The sequence below is a fragment of the Myodes glareolus genome, chromosome 16 (genome assembly GCF_982192425.1).
Source record: "Myodes glareolus chromosome 16, mMyoGla1.1, whole genome shotgun sequence".
Classification (NCBI taxonomy): Eukaryota; Metazoa; Chordata; class Mammalia; order Rodentia; family Cricetidae; genus Myodes; species Myodes glareolus.
Window position 1 is genome coordinate 59,571,020 of NC_142041.1, and position 22,542 is coordinate 59,593,561.

General features: G+C 44.2%; 1 protein-coding gene and 1 long non-coding RNA gene across 5 annotated transcripts in view; one reads left to right on the plus strand and one right to left on the minus strand.

The window, feature by feature from the left end:
- The window catches only part of LOC125391148 (uncharacterized), a 26,806-nt gene extending 9,182 nt beyond the window's left edge, over positions 1-17,624 (plus strand). Inside the window, exons 3-4 of one of the 3 annotated variants that reach the window (XR_015735136.1) lie at positions 15,829-16,060; positions 17,034-17,624. This is a non-coding gene — a long non-coding RNA (uncharacterized LOC125391148). Of the gene's footprint in view, positions 1-15,828 lie in introns of all 3 variants that reach the window. The other 2 variants (XR_015735135.1, XR_015735134.1) reach the window with 2 other exon arrangements.
- A 275-nt stretch (positions 17,625-17,899) lies between these two features.
- Lactb2 (lactamase beta 2) overlaps positions 17,900-22,542 on the minus strand; it is a 34,063-nt gene continuing 29,420 nt past the window's right edge. The window contains exons 6-7 of one of the 2 annotated variants that reach the window (XM_048420763.3): positions 18,998-19,079; positions 17,900-18,471 (exon numbers count right to left, since the gene is read on the minus strand). In XM_048420763.3, the coding sequence (XP_048276720.2) occupies positions 18,428-18,471; positions 18,998-19,079 (126 nt within the window). In that variant the 3' untranslated portion in view covers positions 17,900-18,427. The remainder of the gene's footprint in view (positions 18,472-18,997; positions 19,080-22,542) is intronic. The other variant, XM_085677345.2, reaches the window with a different exon arrangement.

The following is a 22,542-nucleotide window of genomic DNA, read 5'->3' on the forward strand; positions in this document are numbered from 1 at the left end:
CCTCCTGGGCTCAGGCTCACAGCCACCTGTGACTCCAGCTCCAGGGGATCCAGGTCCTTCTAGCCTCTGGGCCAGCACACTTGTGATAAACACACACTCAGATACTCACACACATTAAAAACAGTTTGAAAAATGGGGGAAACTGAGGCTCAGAAAGATACTTGTCCAAGATAATAGGGCTAGAAATAGGTTTGTCTATCAAACTTTTTTTTATATATATATATATTTGAGACAAGGTTTCTCTGTATAGCCTTGGCTGTTCTGGAACTTGCTAGACCAGGCTGGCCTTGAACTCACAGAGACTGGCCGGCCTCTGCCTCGTGAGTGCTGGGATTAAAGCTGTGCACCACTACTGCTCCGCTTCAAACTCATTCTCATTCCTTGTGAATAAATAGTTCTAGCAGGTTTCACTTGCTAGATTGACTCTGAACAGTTATTCCTAATCTTACCCCATCCCTAACACATTCAAGAAATTGCTTTCTGTTTTTGTGTTGTTTTGCTTTTGCCTCTACAAGACTGTATTTTTTTTAAGGAAGCAGGTTATGTATCTGTTCACATGTTATCATTATATAATTATTGAAAGTGTAAAATTAAACTTATAGAAATTGTTTCTCTGAGGAAGCAAACCCACTCTGTTGCCCTTTGAAATTACATAACTTCTTTGAGTATATTGCAATTTAGATGTAGTATTGTAGGTAGCAGATCAGACAGGCAAGAATGACATATTCTTGCAGGTGGACCCTGTAATGGTCTGTCCTGTCCCTTAAGAGACAGTCCCACCCACTCCCTCCCCTGTCCACCGCTAAGGCAAACAGATCTTCCGTCAGCTTCCAGTCTGAGCCCTTCCTTTCCATCTCTCTCCCAAAGAGGTAGCTGCTGCCTGGCTCCTCTCCCTCATCTTTTTCCTCCTCCTCACCCCTCCCATGTCTGTCTGTCTGTCTCTCTTTCTTTCTCTCTGCCTCTCTGCCCTTCGCCCTTCTCCCTTCTCTCCTTCCCCCCTTTACCTTCCATAACCTACTAAATAAATATCCAACCTTGCTCTGCATGGCATGCCTATCCATGTCTCTGTCTCTCACCCATTGCATGGCTCCCTGCCAGGGACCTGCTACCTTCAGGGACCTGCAGCATGGTCTCATGGCATGCCTATTCATCTCGGTCTCTCACCTGCCTTGTGGCTCCCGGCATGGGATCCGCTGCCCTTCATGGCCTGCAGGTCACTCGGGGGGCTCCCTCCCTGGACTGCCTTCGTAGCCCACCGTGGTCTCGTGCCCGCTGCCCACTGCCGCCACTCAGGGACCTGCAGCATTTTACTTAAACCATAAGAGACCCGACAATTGAACAAGCCCATCGGCTGGTTATGATCAGGAACATCATGTGACACCCCACCCCTACCACTCCTCTGCGGTTGTCTGAAACCCTGAGGCCTAAAGAACCTGATGAACAAAGTGGAGGGATATTTTTAACCTTTCTAGTATGAAGCACTGCAGGGTCTGAGCTACCGTTCCTCTGATAAAAGATCATTTTCAGAAAGCGATGGATAAGAGAGAAAGGGAAACAGCAAGTGTAGACAGCGCCTTTAAGAAGTTTACCTTTGGGCAGGTGAGATGGCTCAGTGCGTAAAGGAACATACCACACAAACCTGGAGATACAAGTTCAGTTCCCAGAACCCACCTAAAGGTGCCTGGGAAGAGCCGACCCCACAGACGGTCTTCCGGTCTGCCCATCCACACTGTGGCGGAGGACAGTCCCTGGCCTAACTGTGACTGACTGTCTCTGAGTGGCTGAGCTTACATTGCACTTTACTGTGGACTAAGCTGAATTCCTGGTTTGTTGACATAGAATGTCAGGTGTGAAGGTGCTAGAGCCATCTCAAGATTAACTCCTGGTAGAGTGCAGAAGAGAGGGACAAAGGAAGAAGGCTGGGGGCGGGCAGGAGTGGGTCGTCCTAGGATCATAGAATGGTATGAAGACCTGGGAATCTGCCAGCCACACCCCAGATAGCAGGGCCTCAACATCAGGACCGGAGTTCATTTCCTAGGGATGAAGGGGACGGGTGGCTTGACAGGAGTCCAGGACACAGAAGAAGCAGGGCGTTGGAAGCAGGTTTTGGCGCACTGGCAGAGGACGGGGAGGAGCCGGTTCTCTTCTTTTAAAGGCCTAGATTATATTCGTTGCAATCACTTTATTTGTAAGTGACTACAGAGGGCATATATTGGACCAAAATTTAAAAATCAAAAGAAAAGCTGCAGGAGCCAGGATGTATTGTGGATTTTAAGAATTGTACATTTGAACTCACCAGGCGCTCTCTCTTCGTTGCCTTCTTCCCCTCTTGCCTGTGTCCCTCTTCCTACTTGACGTCCTTTTCTCTGCTATAAATAGATTTTATCTACATAACAGAATGTCTTTATTAAATGTATTTATTAAATACATTTTACTTATAACGGAAAATGTGATCACTTTCGAGTGCTATCAAACATTTAAAGATGGGCCCTGCGCTTTGTTGGCCCGGGCTGTGATTGATTGGAAGACCATCTAGTTGATTTGCTCAGTCACTTTTTGGCCCTGGCTTCACAGACGCTAGTCTTATAGCACATTTTTTTCCTTGGGATTAAGTCCTTTAATATAGTTATTATCCTTACTTTCTTCCCATTTACTACTTGGCTTATTCAATATGTCTTTAATGTATTTCAGATCCAGAGGATATAACTTGAATTAACACTGCCTCTTGAACCAGCACAATAGCATCTGAGCCCAGAATAAATCACTTGGTCGGATTCTAGCATGAAAGACTATTGTGAGCTTTAAACAGTTTCATCATCCAGACTTTTTGAGATTCGTAAGCTCTATTGTTTGAAAATAATTGCTATTAAAGCGCCATACACATAGTTAGGCCCCTCGTCCCCTGCAGCCTCGGTGACTGGGATGTGCTCACTTTGTTGCTCTTCTTTCTTCGCCCCCTCGAAGGGCTGCTGCTTTTCATCTTCCAGGGTGTTGACTGTTACTGCCGGGCTGATGCCGGAACTATCCATCAGCCCTGGGTCTGCAGCGTCTGTTCTCTACAGGGACCCTTCATTTGGTTGTTTTCTAAAATCAGACATAAGCATGAGGAAACTCAGCTTAAACCTGACATCTTGGAGGGAGCTAAACGTCTCAGCAGGTAAGGGCGCCTGCTGCCATGCTTTACACCCTGAGTTCGGCCTCTGGAACTCACAGGATGGAGAGGACTGACTCTTACAAGTTGTCCTCTGAGGACATGATTTTTTTGGAGATTAAACTAACCAACTGTCTTTGCTTTTAAAAAACTCCAAAACTGGAAAGACTAGTGACCCTTTCTTCCTCAATAAACCACTACTTCAGTAGTCTGCGCATTGGGTGCAGCTTTGCTTTCTCTCCTTTCAATTATTTGGCATCAACCATGATTTGAAACTGCTCCATCAAAAATTCCAGGAATACCTTGTAAGTTTTAAATAGGATTCATTCCAGCTAACTTGATGTAACCTGATATCATTCTACACGGTCCCTAACAGGGCGCCAGTTATCTCTGGTGCAGCGTTTCCACGTGGTATTCACTACTCACCCATCAGTTACTAACAGGGCGCCAGTTATCTCTGGTGCAGCGTTTCCACGTGGTATTCACTACTCACCCATCAGTTACTAACAGGGCGCCAGTTATCTCTGGTGCAGCGTTTCCATGCAGTAGTCACTACCCATCCATCAGTTACTTAGAAATTTTGGTTATCAGATCTTCAGAACTTGTGTTCAAATAACCCCAACTTTATTCTCTAGCGGCCCCACTTTGCGTGAGTAATGATACTGGATATTTAGATATGCTGAAGAAAAGGCCTAAACTGCATCCATCCCTGAAATTGTCAAGAGGGCAAAAGAAATTTATGCTAGTTTGGCTGGGTTACCTCAATGGCAAAAATATAGCTCTAATGTGTGGTAGGTGCTTAGTTAAGATGGAAAAGGAATTAAATTACAGCACTTCAAATTGTCCATGGTTACAGGTATACACTGAGGTCTTGCGACATATCCCCAACAATAAACTGGACTTCTGTAACCGATTTCCCTTTCCGTAGCCTACCCCTGGTCTCTGTTTATCGTGGTAATGGTGGCAACAGTTTCGTAACAATATCTGTCCAACCAACCCCTCATTTGCTGAGAATGACTAGTTACCGATTCTTGTGATTTGGACATGAAGTGTCTCTCAAAATGAGCTGAAGGCGTTGTCCCCAGATGGCCCCTAATGCTATGGGTGGGATACAGCTCAACGTGCTGATGAGTTCATCAGACCATGTGGCTCACTTGGAGGAGGGCTGTACTGTGCCTTTGAAAGGAACCATGACCACAAACACAGCATCAAAGGCTTTGTAAAACTTGCAGCTTGGCTAGAAGAAAGGCATGCTTAAAGTTGGGCTAAGAATGCTCTAGCTGGGCTCTGGAGAGATGGCTCAGAGGTTAACAGTACCTGTTGCTCTTTCCAGAGGTCCTGAGTTCAATTCCCAGCAACCACATGGTGGCTCATAACCACCTATAATGAGATCTAGAAAGAGGCGACTCAGGCATCAACAAGACCCCACCCATGACAGGTTCAAGGGCCCAGTGGAAAGAGGAAACTTTGTCTTTTGCCCGCTTGCCCCTCACTCTTGCTGGCAAGTCCATCTACGTTCTTGCTGATATCCCTTCACTTATATTAGAACCGACTTCTTTAGGATTTCGACATAGACCGAAGATCAGCAGTTCCAGGAATCCTCCAGGCCTTCTGCGCTAGATTAGGACCAATGAGACTTCGAGCCTAGGGAGCCTTCCAGTGTGAGAGTCATTGCTGGACTGCTGAGACTGCATCCTGGCAGCCACTCGACCAAATCCCCCTTTAATATAAACCAAAGAAGAGAAGGAGGAGGATGGAGATGGGGATGATGAGGGTGGTCTGGGCCACGTGTAATATCACACACCTTAAATCCCAGCACTGGAGGCAGAGGCAGGTGCAGAGACCAGAGGGCCTACTTTTTTTTATTGATATTTATTGAGCTCTACATTTTTCTCTGCTCCCCTCCCTGCCTCTCTCCTTCAATCCTCAACCCTCCCCCAAGGTCCCCATGCTCCCAATTTACTCAGGAGATCTTGCCTTTTTCTACTTTCCATGTAGGTTAGATCTATGTAAGTCTCTCTTAGGGTCCTCATTGTTGTCTAAGTTCTCTGGGGTTGTGGTTTGTAGGCTGGCTTTCTTTGCTTTATGTTTAAAAACCACCTATGAGTGAGTACATGTGATAATTGTCTTTCTGGGTCTGGGTTACCTCACTCAAAATAATGTTTTCTAGCTCCACCCATTTTCCTGCAAAATTCAAGATGTCGTTTTTATTTTCTGCTGTGTAGTACTCCGTTGTATAAATGTACCACATTTTTCTTATCCATTCTTCGATCGAGGGGCCTTTAGGTTGTTTCCAGGTTCTGGCTATGACAAACAAAGCTGCTATGAACATAGATGAACACATGTCCTTGTGGCACGATTGAGCATCCTTGGATATATACCCAAAAGTGGTATTATTGGGTCTTGAGGAAGGTTGTTTCCTAAGTTTCTGAGAAATCACAGAGGGCCTATTTCTGATTGTTTAAGGCCAGCCAGGGCTGTATAATAAGACCTAGGCTAAAAATAGAAAAATAACAAACAAAACAAGAAGAGAACTCTGTTGTGGTCTTTTGGGGTAGGGCTGCTTGGAGGCAGAGAAGTGTTGGGGGGAGGGGCTTAGGCATCTTCACTGCTAGACACAGTTGTACCCACGGTTTTTAAGTACCTGGCTACCACTGAAGCTGGGGTGACACTTGGGGTTGGTTTTACACACATGCATTGACAAGAGTTAAAGAAGCTTCCTCCCAGGTTTTCAAGGGGGAGGCTGGGATCTGCAATGGAAGCTGGGTAACCTTTGAATCCTGATACTGAAGTTGTGGAAAGGACGCAGAAGTGTCAGCAGAGACAGCAAGAAGTAGTCCATGCTAAGACTATGCATTATCTACTAAGGCAAGCCACAGGCAGTGACCAGGGCCATCCTAGAGAAGCAGCCACTTGGGCTCCACCAGCAAGGCTATGGGATGGGGTGGCCTAAGTGTCTGGAACTTGATCGTGCTGACATGTGCCCTGATGTTCAACATGGAACTATACAATTTAGTGTTTGCTCTTAAGGGTTTCAGTTTTGCTTGGTTTCCCCCTCTTGCCCCCAATTTGGAGAAGGTGTTTTCTCTATGCTTGTTTCATGCTGGAAGACTGTGGGTCGCTGTTTTGGTTTTTATAGGGATTATAACAACTTGCCTTGGGTCTCAGAGAGACTCTGGCCTTGGCACTTCTGAGAATGTGGGGCGGTTGAGTCCTTTTTCCTGGTGCTGTGATGAAACACCATGGCAAACAGCTAATGGGAGACGGGGCTTGTTTTTACCTCAGGGTTTGAGGGCCCTGGCGATTATGATGGAGAAATCCCAGCCACAGGAGCAAGCCACTGTGGATTATTCCCTTTGTACTCTGTGAAAATTTGTTGCTATGATTGGTTTAATCAACAAACTGACTGGCCAATAGCTGAACAGAATAAGGTTAGGCAGAAGAGCCAGACTAGGAGAATGCTGGGAGGAAGAAGGATGGAATCTAGCATGGCCAGTCAGGCAGAGAATAAGTCAGACATACAAAGTGGAACAGAGGTAAAAGCTACGAGCCTTGGGGCAGCACATGGATTAGTAGAAATAGGTTAAGTTGTAAGAGCTAGTTAGGAACAAGCCTGAGCTATTGGTCAAGCATTTATAATTTATGTTTAGCCTTCAAGTCAGTTGTTATTTGGGAGCAGGCGGTTAGGTCAGGGGAATTCCACCTACAGGGAGGAGCTTACATTGCATTTATAGGCAAGAAGCCAAGATGGCTGCAGCGCATGCCCAGCTAGTTTTCTCTTTTCTATGCAGCCCAGAACCCACCAGGAAGAGGCTTCATTCATTGTGTCTTTCAACTTCAGTTCAGGATAACGCCTCAAAGGCATGGCCAGAGGCTAACCTAATCTAACTTAGCCTTATCCCTTCACAGGTATGTCTACAGGCTTGCATCCTGTGGGATGCCAGGTGCTGCCAAGTTGACAATACCTTTCAGAGAACACATGGAGATGAATTAAATGCATTCATTCGTCATTATGAAACTGAGACCAACGACACAAGGTTATGGCTCTAAGCCAGTGGTACTGTTTTGTGAGGTTGTAGAACCTTTGGGACACTGGTAGCCCACCACAGGGCAGGCCTCGAAGGTGATACTGTATCTGATCCTGGCTTAATTCCCTTATCATGCCTATCAAGATACAGTTATGCCACAAGCTTCCACTCCCATGTTGAGCTGCGTCAGCAGTAATTTCTTCGCAGATGTGACATTGTGTGCCAAAATAAACTTCTCATCCCTTATGACACACCACAGCAACAAGAAATTAACCCATGCAGTTTAGATAAAAAGGGTCCCCCTGACGGAGTGAGTGTTGACGGTTTAGTTCAGTGCTGGTAGCATTTTAGAGAGGTGATTTCTCATAAGAATACTAAAAACATCAATGGATTCATCAATTAATGCATTCAAAGTTGAATGGCTGGTAGGGCATGTGGCGTGACTTCAGGAAGTGGGTCACTGGAGAAGGCCATTGATGAGCACAACCTGTGCTTGGACCATGATCCTTGCTCTGCTCCGGGTCTCACGAGGTGAGCAGCTTTCCTGCACTATGTCTTTCCATCACGCTGTTTCTGCATTGTCATAGGACTAAGTAACTGAGCAGCTAAACTTACCCCTGGCTGAGCCCTCTGAAACCAGCATGGAGCCTTTACCTCTTAAAGTTGTTTATCCCAGGTATTTTGTCACAATGACGAGAAGCTGACTGGCCTTACTCAGTGATTCACATTGATTATGTGGTTTCAGGGGCTTAGCACAGGCATCAGATGCTGTAGTTCCATCGTTGTTAACAGTATGTTCATACAGTCCTTTATGAGGCTTTGGCTGATGCAGCTAACTGCCACAAAATATAATAGCCACCCTTTAGTAAAACCCTACTGACTCACAAAATTCACCTTCTCCATGATGGAAGTCAAAGTTAATATAATAGTTATCAGACCTAAAACAAGGGATTTCGCTGAGCCCGTGTTCTTGTTTGAAACAGTGATAACAGTCTATGGCCACACCAGCCTGAAAGAGCCCCACCTCATCTGAAAGAGGGGTAGCATTAGGCTACTGGGTCAAGTACTATGTATGGCCCATCCTGGTCATGTGCTTTGCCTAATCAGTAAAACGCACAGGAAGGCGAGTTGGGCAAATAGACCAAGAACTGCCCCAGATGTCTCAGAGAACATGGTGAAGGGTTCTAGAGATAAAGAGACAGTGAGATGTGGGATAAAAAAGATCAGGGGATAAAAAGTTGCTACAACATGAACACGGGTAAGCCAAAGAAGGCTTGGAACAACTTAGATATGAGGAACATGGCCGAGGGAGGTCGTGTGTGGCAGTGTGGATCTGCAAGACAATGGACCAGCACAGAGAGACCTTAGCTGGGTTTGACTTGCTTTTAAGAAAGCTCTGGTTCTCCTGAATAGAGAGAACAGAAAAACGGTGGTAGGTAATTGCTTCCTGGGAAGGCTGGCACATGCTGGAGGCAGGAGTTTCTGCGGATGCTTTAACTCTGCAAGGGAGGCCACCTAGTGGGTGACTGTGGTCCCAATTAGCACGAAGCACCTCATCCTCTGCAAAGTGCGTCCCTAAACTGCCTCCGCAGGGAGAAGGAATTATGCCTCTGGAGTTTCTGTGTGATGGAATGAAGTAGATATCTGGTAATCTTCAAAAAAAAAAAAAAAAAATAGAACATGGCCCAGTGCCTAGTAGAACCAAGGTCTTGGCAGCACGGCCAAGGATTATTGGAACTCTTCCCTTGTTTGCATCAGCCTTTGGGCTCCAGGACAAAGCTCACAGCACAGGGGAATAAATTAAACCACATTCGTTTCCTTGAAGCACATTCCATACACAGCATTAGTTTTAACCTTATTGTCAGTATAGAATGTGTTTTGCCCATTCCAAGTGAGGAGACGGGCTAAGGAAAGATCACCGGTTTAAGGTCTGAAAACGATTGTATTCCGTTTTCAGTCTGATGAATGGAAATTATATTTCATAAGATGTGGATAAAATCTCACTGAAGAATAAATCTGTCACATCATGGCACTTAGCTCCAGCTCAAATGGAAATAGTCATAATGGCACGTGCTTATAAAACTACTAAGAATGACAACAAAATGGAGCGACTGGAATTGTTAGGTTCCACCCTCCATGCTAAGCAGAGGACCACTCCGTATGGACAGCAAGTTGCTGAAGGAGGTACTGCTGCTGTTAGTACAGGTGAGGAGCTGCCTGGACAGATGGACTGCCACCACCACGATGGGCAGAGACATAAAAAGGCAACACTCAACACACACAAATACTGATTAGTAGTTTATTTTAGTTGGGAACAGAGCATTAGCCTAGGAAGGAGAGGGAAAATAAATTTTAATAATTTTTTACATATAATCTTTGCTACTGGCACAAGCCCACAGACTGGGAGAATGCCTTAGTTAGGGCTTCTATTGCTGTAACAAAAACACCAGGACCAAAAAGCAAGTTGGGGAGGAAAGGGTTTATCTGGTTCACACTTCCACATTGCTGTCCATCACTGAAGGAAGTCAGGACAGAAACTCAGGGCAGGAACTTGGAGGTAGGAGCTGATACAGAGGCAATGGAGGGGAGCTGCTTACTGGCTTGCTCAGTCTGCTTTCTTATAGAACCCAGGACCACCTTCCTGGGTTGACCCTACCCACAACGGGCTGGCCCCTCCTTTGTCAATCACGAATGCCCCGCAGTCTTTGCCAAAGCCCTAATCTCATGGAGGCATTTTCTCAGCTGAGGTCATCTCCTTGCCGATGACTCACTCTAGCTCGTGGCAAGTTGGCACAAAATTAGCCAGTTCAGAGAGTTATAAAGAAGAGGCCTATTTGGCTCACAGTTCTGGAGGATCAGATCTAGGTACTGTGCACGGTGATGGCCTCCTTGCTAGCAGATTTAAAGCCAGGACAGGCTACTGCATGGCAAGATGCTATGTGAGTGTCTCATTCTTCCGGTCTCTCTTACTTGCTCTAAATCCTTCATTATTTAGCCAGAGAGGATCTACCCTAATGAGCCATCTCTCCAGTCCTATACAGCTATTTCTTGGCTGTATTTGCCAATTTCAGACTCTCCGCTATCTTAGGAAATAATAAAGAACTCTGAAACCCCACTTCCTTAATCTTGTTATTTTATGCTAAAAATTCTAATCATTATTTACACTTGCCCATAAAAATGCAGAGAGAGAAATTACTTTATATTTATTTCCTTTCTTGCATAACTTGTTCCTTGGGATCAATAATTCCTTCATTTTATCTCCCAGTCTGGCTTTCTATGAATTCACCGCCACTTTCAGACGCTTAGCACAGCTTCCGTTGTGACTACCACGGCTTTCCCTCGGATGTTCTCATAGGTAACCTATTCCTCCACTCCCCTGACCCCTTGGAGACCTCTCTTTGAACCCCCTTCCTCTTGCTTTAATCTGGACCTGACTTTGGCATGCTTTGATGGTCTGAGTATGAAATTCCCCCAAAGGTCCAGGTGCTAGAGGCTCATCAGCCTGTGGAGAGGTGGCGGCCCCTTTATGAGTTGCAGAAGGTCTTGTGTAAGGTAAGCAGTTTCTCTCCCGTGTGCTCCCACCATAACATACCGCCTTGCCACAGCCACGAGGAAACACAGCCAAATGACCACAGGCTGAAAACTCTAAAACTCAGGCCATTTCTTCTTTTGACTTACCTTATGAGTTGGTTACAGTGATGGAAAACTAATTAACACACAGGCTTATGATTTTTGCTTCTCCTTTTATATAAACCTCTACATACTTGCTATTTTGCTGTTGCTGTTGTTTTGTTTGGTGGTGTGTAGGACAGAACCCAGAGCCCCAGGCACGCTTGAATGCTGTGCCACTGAACTACAGTGAAAGCCCTACTGATTATTTTTTTAAATGGATCTCAGAAAGGAGTAATAATAAATATGTGGCCAATCTACTACAAATAATCAGTAGCAAAAAAGTAAAATTTCCAAGGAAAACTGCTTACTATATATTTACCTTCCTTTTTCAGACACCTGGACCCCTTGCTGTGGCATACTGCCTTAATGATGCCTGCTCCTTGTTAAGTCATTTTCAGTCTCCCACCACTTTTCCTCCACTCCAAGGCGGTACATGCACTTACCCATTACTTCTTTAATTGCAGCCTCAGTGTGGGCTTCCCACTCCATCTCTGACCCAGACCTCATTCACGAGCCTCTCAGTAACCAGAGGGTGGTGGCTCGTGTTCTATTAGCCCACAGGTGTTGTGCTTTTCTACTGTGTGGGATGTGAATTTTCTCAGTAGATTCACAGAACTGGTGTGAACCAGTTTGTCTGCTCACTTAATAAAGTATTAAGTAGTAGCTCATGCGAGCCTCACTTGTGGCCTCCTTTCTCAGCCACTGGAGTTCTGGTATTATGGGAAGTAGTCATTATACCTGAATGGGCCTTTTATTTTGATTAAAATGTTCCATTCTTTATATTTTAAATTTAAAACAATTAAAATTTCAAAATGCTAAATAAATGTATGCTGTAAAGTTTCCAGTGCTAGCTCTTTTTTTTGTAGGGACCTGTAAGTTCTTCTGAGATGTAACCAATGCTATTGTTTTCTTTAAATTTTTGTATTTTTCTCAAGATAGTATTCATATAGAAATAAATGCATTTGTCATTCATGCTTGAGACCCTGGGTTCTATCCCCAATAGCATACAACTGGTATGACACCCCAGACATCTTCTAATTCCAGTGCCTGGGAGGTAAAAGTAGGAAGATCAGAAGTTCAAGGTCGTCCTCAGCTACATAGTAAGTTCCAGGCTACCTGGGTTACACAAGACCCCATCTCAAAGACAAAACAAAACAAAAAGAAACAGACACATGTATGTATGTATGTATGTAGGTATGACCAGGTTTTCATTTTCATTCCGAATTTATCTACTCATGCAGGTAGAACTGATTCTCTTTTTTAAAGATTTATTATTTTTATTTATGTCTATGTATGTGTATCTACCTGTCTGTCTGTGCACCACATGAATGCAGTGCCTGCAAAGGCCAGAAGGGGGCATCTAATCTCCTGGAACTGGAGTTACAAATGTTTGTGAACCACTATGTGGGTGCTGGGAATCAAACCCAATCCTCTAAAAGAGCAGTCAGTGCTCTTAACCACTGAGCCATCTCTCTAGTCCCAAGTAGAACTGATTTTCTTGGTTAATACTTCAAATTCCCAACTAAGCCAAAATATTTTTTGTTTTTTTTTTCCCCCAACTAAAATAAAATATTTCAACACCTTAAAACCAGAATGGGGTGGAAGGACCAACAATGAGAACCTTACTATTCCAACATTGACCAGAAGTTGGCAGCAAGTTTCATTCTAATTTGTCCCTCTGATTAACATGTGGAATTGGAGGTAGGGGCCCTGGTAAATGACACAATTAAGAGTCTTAGCACATGAATCTTTTCTCATTTTTTCCCCAAGATTCTAGTTTTCCACTATTAGACATTTCACAAACCTTTTCCTGAAGTGACAACCTAGAGATAAAATGCTCAGAGTCCCACAGAAACACACTCGAGACTAAGGTCGCAGGGCCAGGCAGGGCAGCACATGCCTGTACTTCCAGTACTCAGAAGCCGAACGAGGCCTGAGGATGAGTTCCAGGTCAGCCAGGGGCTACAGCGAGAGTTCAAGATCAGCTTGGGTTACACGAATGACCCTGTCTTTAAAAAGATGCAGTTGCCCAGCCACTAAGCTACAGCATACGGCTGGTCTACAAGCACTGCTCACACATTCAGAAAGGAAACCTGTGGGGTCAGCAGACAGTGTTTGTCCACAGTCTTCCTGGGACCCTGTTCCTGGGAGGGCGCCTTCCTCACTTCAGCCATCAGGGTACGCATGCCCCTAACATGGGGCCACGTGGACTGACCAGAGGAATGGGTAGGGAGCCTGTCTAAGTCACTGAATCTTTTCCCTAAGACTTTTTCATATTGAAGCTGGAGAGCCAGCCATTCCTGTTGGTAGGGTAGCAGCTCAGGGTTGCCCATGGCCAGGTCCCCCATCTTGTGCATAAGCCAATATACCGAGAGTCTTTGATCTGCAGAACAGATGGGAAGGTGAGAGATTCTTGTTCTTGGCCCTCTCACCCCTGATGGTCAGTTACCTGTACTGACCAACCTCGTGCCTGAGCGCAAGAGCTTCCATTCCACAACAAAATACGCCTCGTCTGCTTAGTTCCATCTCTGTGTTCTGTGTGCATGCTGGGCGTTTCCAGGCACTCCAGACTCGTACGTGCAGTGAAATCCATCTCGTCTGTCTTCCACGTGGTGTGCAGAGTCACCTGCGCCTTACATCCTTTCTACTGCTGATCAGCATCTACTCAGGGTCAAACCAGGTATCCACAGCTTCCTTAAGACGTCTTTCTACCCGACTCCCATTTTCAGAGATCGAACAGCTGTTTGGGTACTATTTCTTTTCCTTTTAAATGTGTCCACGGGGTCATCTGACTGGGTGTGCAGGCTAGAGGTTGATGCTGGGTGTCCTCGTCGATCTCTTCTCCATCTTTTTTCTCAGACAGGGTTTTTCATGGAACCTAAAGCTCATTGACTGGATAGATGGCTAGCCAGTGGACTCTAACGATTCTTCTGCCTTTGCTTCTCCAATGCTGAAATTACAGGTGGAATTTCATGCCTGGCTTTTCACGTGGGCGCTGGGAATCTAAAATCAAGGTTTTCATGCTTGGCCCCTGAGCCGCGCCCCAACTCCCCTGAGTGTTATTTCTCTTTTTAAGTAGCACTCACATCTGCCATCCTCCATTCCTTTGAAACCCCTCTCTGCTTTTGTCTTTCCCAATCTGCATTGCAAACTTCACCTTGCCCAGTGCCTATGTGTGTAAGGTTCTGGGCTGGATGGCTGTTTGGAACGGCAATCTCATAGGCCGGCCATGAACATGTAAGAGAACATGGCGAAAACTCAAGAGTCAATATTTGCTTAGGTCTTCCTCTCAGTTCCAACTGGGACATGAAGAGCTACTGAGCTGCAAACAACCTAGGGTTATAAAAGAGAGAGGGCAGAGGTGCTGAAAGGGCTGTATAAAGTCTTGAGTAAACAGAAATGAGTAATTCAAAGCTACTGGCTACACTGAATGGGTAAGTAAAGTGTCAGAAACAGGGATGGCATTGCTATAACAGCAGCAGGCAAACACTTGCTACTGAGGCAAAATCATACTAGATAATTCCATTAACCATGCTAGGCCCTGGAACCTGCACTGCATGCTGCTCTGGGTAATGAGGTGAGATCTCCTATTGTCCTGTTCTGGGCGGCTCAGGACGTGACTCATCCTTCATCCCATTTATGCACTGCATGTGCTGTGACTGTTAGTCACTTAGAGGCCCCTTGGATCACCAGCTCGCCACAGGATTGCAATCAGAGCTTGTATGCAGGTAACCTTTATTTTACTTAATCATATTCAAAGTGTAAAAGTAGAGATGCTGGCAAATTAGTTAAGCCCATGAGAAGCTGGTAAGTGCTTCTTTTAAGAGAAAAAAAAACCCAGTAAGATACCTGGAGAAGGGGGACAGAGAGTACTTACCTTTTTCTTTCTTTCTTTCTTTCTTTCTCATTACGTAGCCCTTGCTGGCCTGGAACTCTATAGGTGGCCTCAAAACATGGAGATCCATGCACCTTTGCCTCCCAAGCGCTGGATCAAAGGCATGGGTCACCACACCTGGCTGTGCACCTGTCTTTATTACACTACACTGATATAGCTCTGCTGTATTACTTTGTTGTTAACCTCCTGTCTCTAAACCAAACTTCACTGGAGATGTGTGTGCAGGATTCAGTCGCATCTGTGGTACCACCTGCTCTCCACTAGAGGTATTGGAATGTATTCCCTACAGCTCAAGATTACTGTAGTCCATTGTGCAAAGCATAGGCATATATACACTCTTACTTTACATACATCTCCACTTATTTTAGAGACAGGGAATTCACCATATGCCCTAGGCTGACCTTGAACTACCCCCCCCCCCCCCCCAGCATCACTCTCCTGAGAACCACTGGGATTACAGCTGGGCGCCATTGTCTGTGACTCTCGTACACTGGTTCCTGTGATTTTAATGCTCTCATGAGATTCTGAGTAGCTCTGTGACCTGTGACCTCAATCATAAATCCCATATATTCCAGCTACATGAAGTAGTTCAACCACAGGATGCCTTTCTCTGTCTGTTTATGTGCACTGGAACACTTTTCGAAACAAACACTGCATTTTCATGTGACTACCACTTGCTTTGTGCAAACTGAGCTCAGGCCCCCACTAGCAGCCGTCTACAACTCACCCAGGTTATATATTCTTCCTTTGCTCCAAACAAACCTAACGGTGCTAACATTGTCTTGACAACAAGACGATGAGCTCACTCTGAAGTCCAAATGCTGTTCCGTTCACCTCTGTCTCCTCAGTATCTGGCGCAGTCCTCAGCACAAAGCATTTAATGTATGTCACCGCTTTTCTTAGAGCTCGATTGCTAGGTTTAAATGACTAATAGATTTAGTAGCTTCCCCTCCTTCCCCTTCTTTGAAAAGGTCTACTTGCAATGTGCGGTATCTGAAGTGTGCCACGGCAATGTAACAGGTGTATGCATGTTTAAATGAGATTTCCTCAACTCAAAATGCCCTCTTTATCTTCTCCCTCAGCCTTGTTCAAGAGCAGAGGACGGAGCTAAGAGTTAGCAGGCATTTTACTGGGTCAGGAAGACAGGAGTATGGCTGGGACTAAGAAGCTGCGACTGTAGGAGGGATGAATTCTGGAGCTGGACCAGGGAAGAGTTGGACATGAGGGACGGAGGCAGAGCAGAGTGAGTTTTCTGACCAGTTTGGATGGTGTTTATATTCACATCTCTGGGAATGACGGGACGCAAGGTAAGAGGTAAGCTAATTATTCACATACCAAGAAAGTTATATTCTCTTTGTCTCAATTGTATTGATATGTGCTCACACTTTTTTTAGTTTTTGGTGGTGGTATTATGGAGGACATTTAGATTACTGATTGTTTCAGGGATACTTCTTGGTAACACCATTCATGCCCAGAACTTTTATGTTGTCCTTTGCTAAAATGAGTAATTCTCCATTTCTCTTTCCCCAAATCACCGAATTCACCGTTCTACTTTCGGTGTCCGCACTCAGCTGTTGTCAGGCAAGCGGGATCACAGTGTTTGTCTTTGGTGTCTTATTTCACTTAGTGTTGTCTTCAGAATTCATGCACGGTGCAGTATATGTCAGGTTTTCCTTTGTTTTTAAGACGTTTTTCTGTTAGCTTCACAGATACCCATTTAAATCAGCTTTTTGGAATGATTCTCAGAAGATGAATGCTCAACCATACTGTAATTCTGTTTTATTTTTTTTGAGGAGGCCACCTATTTTTCGGAGGCCACATGATTTTGGCACTGTCAGCTGCATATAAAGGTTCCACGTCCTCCACTCCTCGGCAGCTGTCTTTTCTTACTTTTGGAGGTCAACAGCGATCCAAATGGGCAGGAAGCAGTACCCGGGGTTCTGACCTGTATTGATTAGTGAGTGATGCTAAACGTCTTTTCACTTAGACGTCTTCTTTGGGGAAACTGTCCATTTGTGAATCGGGTCACTGACTTTTAACTGCTCCGTTTATAGCTATTTTGTAGTATGAAACACTTACTTCCACGGAACAAGAAGAAATGTGTTAAGATTGCATAAAGATGCTGGGAGGTGAAGGTGCTAAGAACAGATTTTGTTTATAAATTGAAATCTTACTTTAAAGGAAGAGTAAGGAAATATACACTCAGAATTCTGAACTTATTTTTAGTATTATAGCTTGCACCTGTATGGGGCGATTTAACATTGCTGAACCATATTTTACTGTACAGGATTTTCCGTGAAGATGTGAAGTCTGTACAGAACAGAGGAGAAAGACAGACAAGAGAAACAATTTACAGAAGCCTCGCTTAGTGAACATTGAGTTTAATGGGTTACTTACAGTATGTGGTGAAGCTCCCTTTAGGCAGGTGGCTGACCCAGAGGCAGCTGCAGGACTGAGAAGCCCACTCCAGCAGCTGTGCTGGCTCCTGCAGCTCCCCTGCATCACCTGGAGGGAGCCCAAGTGGCGGCAAAGCTCCTTCTCCCCAGCCATCATTATTGCTTAGATAACCTTGGGGAGGGACTTAGTAAATTAAAATTTCAGGAAACTCCTAAGATTTGCAAGTTATTTATTTCCTAAGCCCTATAAATTTAATTTACTTCCTGAGTCTTAGGAACCTCCCCCCAGAATGGAATGTTTCAATTTGTAGGAAATTACTACACACCACTGCTAATCTAACCATTACTTAAGAATGTTATTGATATTTTTAAATGGCCTACTTTAATTCTTCTAATTAAAATAAAACATTTCCTGATATATAACTTATATATAAACTGATGATTATTTCTGTACTAAAATCTAAATGTGCAAAGCATGATAGTTGTACCAATGAATTACAAAAATAATTACTCAGGGTCTGGAGAGATGGCTCAGCATTTCAGAGCACTGGCTAGTCTTGAGAGGAACAAGGCGTGGTTCCCAGCACCCTCACGGTGACTGACAACATCTGGAACTTCAGTTCCAGGGGCTCTGATGCCCTCTTCTGGCCTCTGTTCACACTGTATCCATGTAACACACAGACACTCACACAGGCAAAATACCCATACACGTAAAATAAAAGTAAATAAATCTTTAAAAATAATTATTAATCACACAGTATTTCAAGTTTGTATATTTAGTATTTTTTTCAATGATAAACTAATGAATCATTAATGGATGCCATTGTAAGAAAACAAACATAACACAGAGCTGTAGAATCAATACCGAAATGATATAATTGATAAAAGCATGAAATAAACTTGGTATGTAAAAGGTACAGACAGTGAAGAAAAGGAGCCTGCTGACATCTGTGCTGCCGACTGAAGAAAACAGTAAATCTGGCAAATGCTAATACATATCCAAACTCACGGAGTAACTACTTTGAACTGTGCAAATTTTATTATTCTTAAGTAACCATTTTACTTAATCCATAGGAAATTGACAAAGTGCTAGATTCAGTAAAATGTTCCAAGTCCAAGGTTACATCAATAGCCTGCCCTACAGATGTACAATATAATTTACATACTTTAGAAAGGTATCAAGGGTTATTTAAAGTCCCACATTCGATATTCTCTATAAATAATCTATAGCTAAAAGAACATACCACCCTCTAACAGCAAGCAGGCCAGCTTCGCCCGCTGGACACTAAAGGACAGCTCTCCACTTCTTGTCAGGCATTGTGGTGTGAACTGCAGAAAGTAAACCAGAAAGAAAAACAAAGGCTAAGTATGTCCAACTGGGTTTTCAACTATTCTGTAATAAGAAATCCACATTCTTGAATGGGATTTTGCTGATGACTATCATGTGAGCTTCTTCTTGTGTGTAAACAAGACTGAGGCTTTCAACAACATTCAAGCTTGGGCAAACTTCTCAATTTTAGGGACTAAACATTTATACGAATGCCTAATTTAACAAATTAATTACCATAAGGAAATAATTATAGGACGCGTCACTATCTCTGATGTCACTGTTTTTACTAACACTTGAGACTGTGCCTGTTTTCAGGTGTCCCACATGTCTAGAAGAGGCCATCCTCCGAGTGCACAGCCTTGGTGCCCCGAGGGCAGGAGGGTCTGGATCCTCCTCGGGTCTCTCTCCCCTGAATGTGACACTTAGGGAGGACTCAGGGGCTGCTGTTTTAAGGTGAAACTCGTGCACCTGCAAAAACGTCTGAATGCCAGTAGTAAATGCGTTAACATTCAGAAGCATACATACATATTTTCCCTTCTTTCTCTAGTTTTTTCAGATGAAGCAGGAGATTATGCTCTGCCATCTTCTGTAAATTCTCTGGAACATTCTGAAAAGAAAACAGGGATGAATGGGAGTCTCATTTCTGAAGGACACTTAGTTGTCTGGAATCTTTAAACAACACACGCACAACAGAAAGGAAAGTTTAACCTGAGCACACTTTAGTGCTAACCGAGGTCAGGGACGTGGCTCAGCTGAGCTTTCCTACCAGACTCAAAACCCAGGTCCTGTTCCAGCACCACATAAACAGGTAAACTGGGCACTCAGAGGTGGGGGCAGGGCAGCCAAAGGTTCAAGGTCAGACTTGGCTACTTTGTCAAGCCAGCCAGCAAGCTGCACATGAGATCCTATCTCAAAAAAGCAACATCAGACAAAAACAAAACAAAACAAAACAAAACAAAACACAAAAAACCAACCAACCAAACAACAACAACAAAAAAACCCCAACATACCAACCTAAACCACATCTACCTTGCAAATGTTCTTGATCCTTTTATATTTCTACAGATAAAAGAGATTAAATGCCATAAAACAATAGCAGTGCCTTATTTTGTTCACTACCGAATTCCTAGTGTGTAGCATACTGACACACAGTAGAAACTCATTAATATTTATAAATGATATTTATAAATATCAGAATTATTCTTAGTATTCAAATAGTTTTGAATCTGCTTTATACTCTTTTTGGTATTATGATAATATCTTTGTACCTTATGACTCACAGTTTCCCATTACTCTTGCTAAAATAATAATGCAATATTGACATGCCATTTGAATAAAGAGAAAATGTACTTTATTCTTTAAATAAGAATTGTAATTATGAAGTCAATTTTCTCCACTAAATTTATTATCTCTGTGTCCTAGTTAGCTTTAATCGTTGTCTCGATACAGCCCACAGACATCTGACCAGAGAGGCTCAGGTGAGGAATTGCCTAGATCAGACTGTCCCATAGGCCTGTCTGTGGGGGCCTGTCTTGATTATCAATTGTCCTAGAAGGGTCCAGCCTACTGTGGGCAGTATCATCCCTAGGCAGCTGGGGCCTGGGTTATATATAACAAGAACATTAGCTAAGGCAGTTCCTCCATGGTTCCCACCGTGAGTTCTCGCCCTGACTCGCTGGAGTGATGGGCTGTGACCTCCAAGGATACAGCACATGAGTCCTCTTCACAGGTGGCTGTGTCGCAGTGACTCGCCACAGCAATGGGTCAGAACCAGAATGCTGTTTCTCAGCGCCCTGATCTTATTTGACAGGATTATCAGATTATCTTGGTCAAAACTCAATGGCTTTGTCTCACTCACTGTACCCTCACTGTTCTGGCTTGTTTCTCTTTTCCGAAGACAGCTTTTTCTGTATTTATCCCACTGCACTTGGTATTTATAGTTCTCTTGCATATTCTCCCCTAGATTTACCTTAAACATTGATATTTGCAAAGAAACCCCGGTGTTTACAAAGGGTTGTATCATTGGCTCTCTCTCTCTCTTTTGAGACAGCTAAATCTGGCTTCTCACCATCTGCAAGGCTGGCCTCAAACTCACTCAGCCTTCTGAGTTCTGGGATTATAGGTGTGGGACCCCATACTCAGTTTCTCTTTTCATTTTTCACTCGGCGAACACACACAGAAATAATAAGTACTGGTGACACCAAATCTGAATTTTCAACTTCTGTTCTCCTTTAAGCACCAGTGCCATAAACTGACCCTCCACCAGTGTGGTTTTCTAGATCTCAACACCTAAGTTACCCACCCAGGATCTGAAAGTGGTCATTCCCAGATTACTGGGCACCATCTAGCTCTCTCAGCTGGCAGTGAAGTCTTCTTGTGATCTGATCACATCTACTCTTCCTACCTTATCTTCTAGGACGCTCTTCCCTCTGTCCACATCTGCAGTCTGTGCTCCTGGGACTTGTCTTCTTGGATTTCCCAACACAGCGGCTGATCATTGCTCTAGTGTCTGAACATGCCCTCACTATCGAAAATGACTTCTTTTCTTCTCTACTCTGACCTAGAAAATGCTTACTCCTTACTCCTTCTTTAGACAAAACTCATTACTCTGCAGTGATTTCAACTTTTGTGTCTTAACATATGGTGTATAGAACCTGAAGTCTGGTGTGGAAAAATATGACTTGAATATTCAAAATGCTCCAATATATGAAGCCTTTGAAGGATTGGAGTATTTTGGATTAAGGATGCTCATCCTTTATAAAACATTTAGCGTAGTGTCTAACATGTTTAGTGTTCTCAGTGGAGGCCAGTATTATGGCAGAGCCATACCTGTTGAAATTGGTCTGTTTTCACCAATCCTTGGACCCCCTCGAAGGTAAGGGTCCATAGTCATCTATGTACTTCTGAACCTGCTCTAGTGTGTGACAAATAAAATATAGAATAAATGCTGAGTGAATAAGCCACTAGGCTATTTCATGCCTTTTACATGCATTAGGTGTTTCACACACTAGCATAGCGTGGTGACTGTGCTTCTGTGCACACACGGAATACACTCCTGAATAAAGAGTCAATGCTGATTTAGGCACGAACAATTACTTGATGACTCATCTGTGACAGGGTATGAGTTTTGCCGACTGTACTTAGGTTGGGGGGATCCTCACTGTAGCAATGTATAGTTAAGAATGGCTACACACTAGTGTTAGAGAGGTCATGAGCTCTTTCACACAACTTCGATGCTTTTTGTCCACTGTGTCTGTGCATGCGTGTGCCCGCATGCATATACTGTGTCTGTGCATGCGTGTGCACGCGTGCATATACTGAGGCTGAATGTTGACACTGGGCGTTTTCCTTGATTGCTCTCCACCTTATTTTTGAAGGTCTCTCACTGATTCTGCTAACCTGGCTGAGCACCAAGCCCCAGGAATCCTCCTGCCCCTGCCTCCCGGCACTGGGACTCCAGGCACACGCTCTAACTTTAGCTGCTGGGGATGACCTCGGTCCTCACACTTGCACAGCAAACACTGTAGTGCCTGACCCATCTCTCAGCCCCAAAGAAAATACTTGTTTCCCCAAAGCCTGTTTTCCCAGATAGTGCTGGGCATCCTGAGCCAGGGCTTTGAAAATCGGGGGCTAACGCTCTACTCTTGAGCTACACCCCAGCCAAAGGTAGTTTTTCATCTGTTCATCATTCTCTTTGAAATGGGGCACACTGAGTATGATTTCAGTTTGACATAAGTCTACAGTATGTTTAAGGTCCTTCACTCTTGTTGCTAACATCTCCAGACTACCTTATAAACTCAACACTATGTACCCCAGGCTAGCCTCAATAGCCCTATCTCTGCTTCCTGAGGACCAGACTATATGTATGTGCCACTGTGTCCATCATAACGGGACTGGACACTAAGTCACTAAGCTCCCTACCTGCCCAGCAGATGCTAAACTTGTAGGGACACTGAGCAGCAGCACTGCCTGACTACCACACACAGCTGCGGAGCTCCTCCCTACAGAAAGTATTGTACTCACGGTTTTGATGCACATTTTCCATCGTCTGCCTACAACTTCCTCCTGCC